Raw genomic sequence first — 6,456 nt, forward strand, 5'->3', positions numbered from 1 at the left:
ATAGTCAAAATGACGTTGTAGATATCTTGAATTCGAATTATGACTAGTCAAAATGACGTTGTAGATATCTACAACGTCATTTTGACTAGTCATAATTCAGTTGCGGATATCTACAACGTCATTTTGACTAGTCAAAATAACGTTGTAGATATCTCAAACTGGAATTATAGATAGTCATAATGTAATTGTAGATATCTATAATGACAAACCCCATACACATGAATGGCAAAAATAGTTTGAATCTTACTAGTCAAAACTGAATTACAGATATCTGTAACTGTAGTTTTGACTAGTCAGAATGACATTATAGATATCTGTAATTCAGTTTTGACTAGTCAAAATGACGTTACAGATATCTGTAATTCAGTTTTGACTAGTCAGAATGACGTCATAGATATCTGTCATTCAGTTTTGACTAGTCAGAATGACGTTACAGATATCTTAAATTAAAATTCATACTAGTCACAGTGGCATTACTACTAGTCAAAATGACGTTATAGATATCTATAATGGTAATTCCGGATAGTCGGACTTAGTGATTAAATGTTAAAACGGCTTGCCATACAGCTGTTTATTTAGCCTAGCAATATCTCCGGACTATAGTAGCTGCAATGGACGACTTTGAACGCGATTTTGAAGAGTTTCTTGTAGCGGACACAGACCCAGAGCCATACCTGTTTGAGCCGGAGCGTACAGATGAGGAACTCCATGTGTTTGATGCTGAGCGGGCGAGAAGAGAGGCTGAATGCACAGAATGGGATTCAGTGCTACCATCGTTGGGGAGATATATCATCAGGAGGGAAAGCGCCGTAGAGAGTGCATCACAAGGAGTGAAGTTGCGTCTTCTTTTCCTCGCAGATGAGGGTTCTGGTTCATTCTCTCCTGTTGCGTGGTAAGTGTGGTCCATTCTCAAACTTTATAACTAAAAAAACTTTTCACTACTCTCTGTCGACGAACTACTAACACTCTCTGCTGTTTCCTCCTCCTTCTTCCTTCCTTCCGCTGTCTTCATTGGTTCATTTATACACGCGAAACGCGTTCTCTGGCTGGCTGGATTGTCCACTCGGTCTGCCGTACATACATGGCGGCGCAAGATGGCGACCTCTCTAAAGCAAGGCCCTTGCTATATATATATATATATATATATATATATATATATATATATATATATATATATATATATATAAAAGCATAATTATAAGGCTACGAAAACCAAACAAATTTTATTTAATAGGGATTATACACTTATATAAACGTATTAATGGGTAGAATATTCAGATTCAGATTCAGATTGACAATAAACCATGCCAAATATTACACACTGGCCCTTTAAAAAGGCTGGGGTGTTGTTGTCATACAGTTTTCTACGGCAGCAGATTGCACTGTGTTTCTACTGGTCAAAGTGACAACTGTGATGGGAGAACTGGATCTCAGTGAAGGGCAAGTGGTCCATAACTTTAATTTTGGAGACAAAAAAATGTAGGCTAAGTGCCCTGTGGTCCATTGCCCAATAGGAAATGTAGAATACTCAAAAGTACTTTAAAAGTACTTGAGTTACTTTTCTCAGGGAGTAATGTTGGAAGTAGGCTACTTTAAAAGTACTTACTTTTTAAAAGTAATCTTTTTTTTAAAAAATAAATAAATAAATAAATAACGCAGTAAAGTACTTTAAAAGTAACCCTTACCCAACTCTGGTCATGAGCATGGCATGAGCAGCTATTGAGAAAGGAGAGTCATTCATTTTGAGATTGGAGCCAGCAACCTTCTCTTTACCAGTTCCATACTGCCAGGCTTGACGGTTACATATTAATGAATGATGGGTGGAGGAGGAGAAATAGAGAGCCGCCTCATTATCACTCTGATGCTTCAGGGAGCGCTATCAAGTAGAGGGAGAAAAGCCGTGGTGTAGCCGGTGCCTAGTGGCTGAAGCCTGCAGCAAATATATCCACCGCGCTGTTCCAGTCATGACAGCCAGGAAGAAACCGAGGAGTTAGAGTTTTGGGGAATACACTGATCCAGTCAGTCATGATCACAAGCAGGTCTACACATAGGCTCTCTCTGCCTGCTCGTGCTCTGGCAGAGAGACAGAAGTTTCGCCAACAAGATTATTTTGTTGTTGTCATATGCCCAGCTACAAAGTAAACAAGTAAATATGACACAAACTGATACAGAACACGATTATTGTCGGGAAAAGTACCCCAGTCTTTGTGTGTTTAAAAGCGTATCATATTCAAATGCATAATATGCACGGCACCTGTAGCATCACTATTCCCCTATTCCTCTTTGTGGACAGCCTGTGTGCCCTTTGGGTATCGGTTTCGTTGCCCCTTTGTCAGCAACGTGTTAATTGCTCATTAGCCTTTTCGTAGTGCAGGGCTAGAGGCGGTCTCTCTCTCTTCCTCTCCCTCTCTCTCTCTCTCAGCCCTGCCAGTTGTTGGAGGGGCGTGTTCTCCCTTCCCTGAGAAGGTTAAGTAGCTGCCTGCAGCGGAGCAAAGAGAACATTCCGCATCAGTCCTCTGACGCTGTCACCGCCTCTCTGTCTCTGACAAGCAGGAAAAACTCGGACTTTTATACCGAGGCTAAATTTAGGGGGCTGGCCGGTACGCAGCGTCCCCATCCTGGACGCGCTTCCTTCCCCCAGCGTCTCACTGGTCTGATTTGTGCTGCGAACAATACTTATAAGTAAAGCTTCTCCTTCAACGCGTACAGCTACACATGAGTGAAGAGCAACAACTCACCGGACCACAGAAGAAGCAACGCGCTCCGTAGTTTTTTTCTGGAGACTCGGTGTACTCCCTTTAAAACGGAGAACGTTTGTTTTCTTAATATTTAAGGAAGTTTTTCTGCTTTTTTTTTTAGAAATGGCCCTGAGTGGGACGATTTTACCATCAATCTCTACATTTGCCAACCAAAAGGAGAAATGTTGGGAAGATGTAAGTTGCGCTGTTTATTTACTTACACTTGTTAAGAGAACAGACAGAGTGAGTGCGATGTTTTGACTTAACTTAATGCCCTTGTTTTGCTGGTGTTAGTTTGTCATATCACAACACATACACGCTGTTTGCTGGTCCTTGAAACATTTTTTAAAACTTTGTAATTTTGCTAAGTCTAGGCAGAGCAAATAATGTTTTATAGTATGTTTTGGTAGTCTCTCGTAGTGAGCTTTTTGAAGTTTTCGAGCTATTTTATCGAGCGGAATTGTTCCAGTGACTTATCTGAAAGTGTTGTAGGGGGAAAAAATTGTTGTGAATTTTACTAATTCTGCTCTTTCATCCTCGCTCCAGAGGTGGAAGGGCGACATGACCGGCGTCGCGTTTAACATGAACAGCAGCTACCTCGGCAGAAAAGACGAAGAGGACCTCGATAAATTCTTGGATCTTGAATTTATTCTCGCTAACACCACCGTGTCCGACAGTGCGCCAGCCGCTGGGACTGGCACAGAGTCCTATCGGCTCCAGGAGTCCGGGGTGTCCCTGTATCACCCGCAGCAGCAACACCACACCGGGATGCCCCAGCAGCCGGCAAATTACTCCTCTGTCCCGGACATGAACAGCCCTCCGCCGCCTTACAACAGCCTGATGGCGGAGCTCCTTCGCTCCGACGTGGATACCAGCTTCCTCCCCGGGAACAGCAGCATCCAGGGCAGATTCCTGATCAGCTCTGCGCCTTTCCAGACCACTCAGGATTTATTCCCCGAGCATCCGAACGTTAAAGTAGAGCCCACATCCATGGACACGTATGGACCCGTCATGGGTCTGGTGCCTCAGAGCTGCGCCAAAGTCAAGCACGAGGGGAACGTCTCCTGCATGATGTCATACGAGCAGCAGCCGCGGCTGGCCAACTCCCCGCAGGCCGCAGTGGGCAGCATGACGCCGCCTCTCAGCCCGGACGACATGATGAGTTCCGAGTGCCACCAGCCCCAGATGTGTAATTCCACCTCTCTGACATTTCCGCAGCAGACCTTCCACCGCTGCGCGCCTGGGGGATTCCCTCACCCGCACACGGGGATGCAGCTCCCTTTCCCCGGGGCGCTCCATCACCAGTTCCCCGGTATGTTCGGGGAGGACGCAGCCATGGGCATGCAGCAGCAGCCGGCGGCCGGTCAACGGGTCCTGCTCACCCCGCCGTCCTCCCCGCTGGAAATGATGGACACCAAGCCAAAGAGGGGCCGCCGGTCCTGGCCGAGGAAACGGACTGCGACACACACGTGCACTTTCACTGGCTGCGCAAAGACCTATACCAAGAGCTCCCACCTGAAGGCTCATCTCAGGACACACACAGGTAAGAGCTGCATGTTGACTGTGTTGGACGCTTCATTAATCCACCCCGTCATTACCTGGCTTAAACGTATGATGTCACTCACGGCTTTTTTTTATGTTTACAGGAGAGAAACCATACCACTGCAGCTGGGAAGGCTGCGGCTGGAAGTTCGCTCGTTCGGATGAGCTCACACGTCACTTCCGGAAGCACACCGGACACCGGCCGTTCCAGTGTCACCTCTGTGAACGGGCCTTCTCTCGGTCAGATCATCTCGCCCTGCACATGAAAAGACACATGTGAAGAAAGACCAAATGTCGCAGACACGGACTTCCATGCATTACATCAAAAAACTATAGTAATCCTATGATCCGCTGTAGGATGCTGTGGAGATATATAGACTATCAACTATACGACAGCATAAACTGCCATACAGTATGACGAGGCCACTTTGACCACACTGTAATACCTATAGGCATATTATAGGATTATTACTGTGTTTTTTCCTGGGGGTAAGAGGAGCATCAAGATTAGATGCCCTCACATGATATTTTGTGAAAAGACTTATTTAAATGTTATTTTTGTGAGAAACAAATCACAAAACAAGAAGGACACACAACCAGAAACAGATCAATTCTGTTCCGACCAAAACCATTTTTTACAAACTATGTAGCTGGTACTACACATGCTTTACATGAAAAGCCGTTAATATAGACAACAAATAAAAGAACATTCCACTCAACATGTCAGGCACATGCCACTAAAGCAACTGGAAGCAGACAATCCTTTGAAGATTATTTTGTATTTTCACTGTTAGTGCCTTTTATAACACAATATTACACATCTTACGAGTGCCATATTCTCCACTGGCTAGAGGACAATCAAAGTTTTATTCTGTGGGTTATATTGTTATGGGAAATAAGCTTTAAAGACAATGTTTTGTTCTAAAACTGCCTTCCATTCTGTCCTCCCTCAAGGCTTGAATAGGATGTTGTGTCTGTGAGCCTGTCTGTTGTCTTGTAGCATTTGAAGTCCAGGTTTTTCAATAGGAGGTCTCACAGAAGTGCATGCCATCTCAACCTGTCACCTGATTGACAAAGGGCTACACAGTCTTTAGCAAAAAGACTTTTCTGTTGGTGTCTTGAAGAAATGTACTACCTTGTAAATTGTTTTTTTTATATGATAATGTAAATAGTTTATTTTAATGTACATATTAAACTAAATGAACATGATTTGTGAGTCCTGAGTGTGATTGTAAAAGATTATATGAAACATGGTTTGGTGTGATGAATACACACAAGTTCATGCTTTAAAAGCACAGATTTGGCCTGTGATTTGCCCTGAAACACTGGTTCCCCACCTGGAGGTCTGGACCCCCAAAACAAATCTGAGAAGAAAATTCACCATACAGTTCAAAAGAGGAGTCAAAATAATGTCTTTTTGTTTTTTGTCTCAAATCTCTAAATTGCCTTTCTTTTGAGAAAAAAAAAACTGGATAAGCAGATTTCTCTCCAGGAAATGACTTTGGTAAAAATATAAGTCACCTATAAGAGTATTTCTTTAGTAAAAGTCTTAAAGTATATTGACTGTACTGAAGTATCAAAAGTGATTTTATGATATTAAATGTAAAAGTATTAGTCTAACATATAAGTAAATTGTGTTAACAGTAATGTAATGTAACAAATTAATAGCACTTTCTTACTCACTTTTCCTCAACTATACATTTCCTAAATTAAATGTATACCAATGATACTGACCACCGAAATGGTGGCTCGCTGACCATTTCCTAATTCACAATAAAATTAGATTAATTCACACTGATTAATTCACACTGCTGGAGTGCATTTAAAGCATCTAAATAGAGCCTGTTTACCAAAAAAAGTGCTAGGGGAAGATCCCTCAGATTCCCAGACAGAGGTTCACTCTAATTATTTGAATATTAATTAGGCCTATTCAAGGTTGCTATTGGCGGCACGGTGGTGTGGTGGTTAGCACCCTCGCCTCACAGCAAGAGGGTTGCCGGTTCGATCCCGGGCGTGGGAGCCCTTCTGTGCGGAGTTTGCATGTTCTCCCCGTGTCAGCGTGGGTTCTCTCCGGGCACTCCGGCTTCCTCCCACAGTCCAAAGACATGCAGATTGGGGACTAGGTTAATTGATAACTCTAAATTGTCCATAGGTGTGAATGTGAGCGTGAATGGTT

General features: G+C 43.4%; 1 protein-coding gene across 1 annotated transcript; it reads left to right on the top strand.

The window, feature by feature from the left end:
• The first annotated feature begins 2,478 nt into the window (after positions 1-2,478).
• Positions 2,479-5,489, top strand: LOC125895887 (Krueppel-like factor 2). The gene is made up of 3 exons (XM_049588071.1): positions 2,479-2,933; positions 3,285-4,281; positions 4,385-5,489. The coding sequence occupies exons 1-3, from the start codon at positions 2,862-2,864 to the stop codon at positions 4,558-4,560; spliced, it is 1,245 nt and encodes a 414-aa protein (XP_049444028.1). The 5' UTR covers positions 2,479-2,861; the 3' UTR covers positions 4,561-5,489.
• Positions 5,490-6,456: the final 967 nt, after the last annotated feature.

This window comes from Epinephelus fuscoguttatus, linkage group LG10 (assembly GCF_011397635.1).
Source record: "Epinephelus fuscoguttatus linkage group LG10, E.fuscoguttatus.final_Chr_v1".
Lineage (NCBI taxonomy): Eukaryota > Metazoa > Chordata > Actinopteri > Perciformes > Serranidae > Epinephelus > Epinephelus fuscoguttatus.

Bases quoted from the DNA above. Each gene is read 5' to 3' on its own strand.
- LOC125895887 (XM_049588071.1), top strand. From the start codon at position 2,862: ATGGCCCTGAGTGGGACGATTTTACCATCAATCTCTACATTTGCCAAC. The intron at 2,934-3,284 runs GTAAGTTGCGCT...TCCTCGCTCCAG, and splicing joins AGGAGAAATGTTGGGAAGAT to AGGTGGAAGGGCGACATGAC. The intron at 4,282-4,384 runs GTAAGAGCTGCA...TTATGTTTACAG, and splicing joins TCATCTCAGGACACACACAG to GAGAGAAACCATACCACTGC.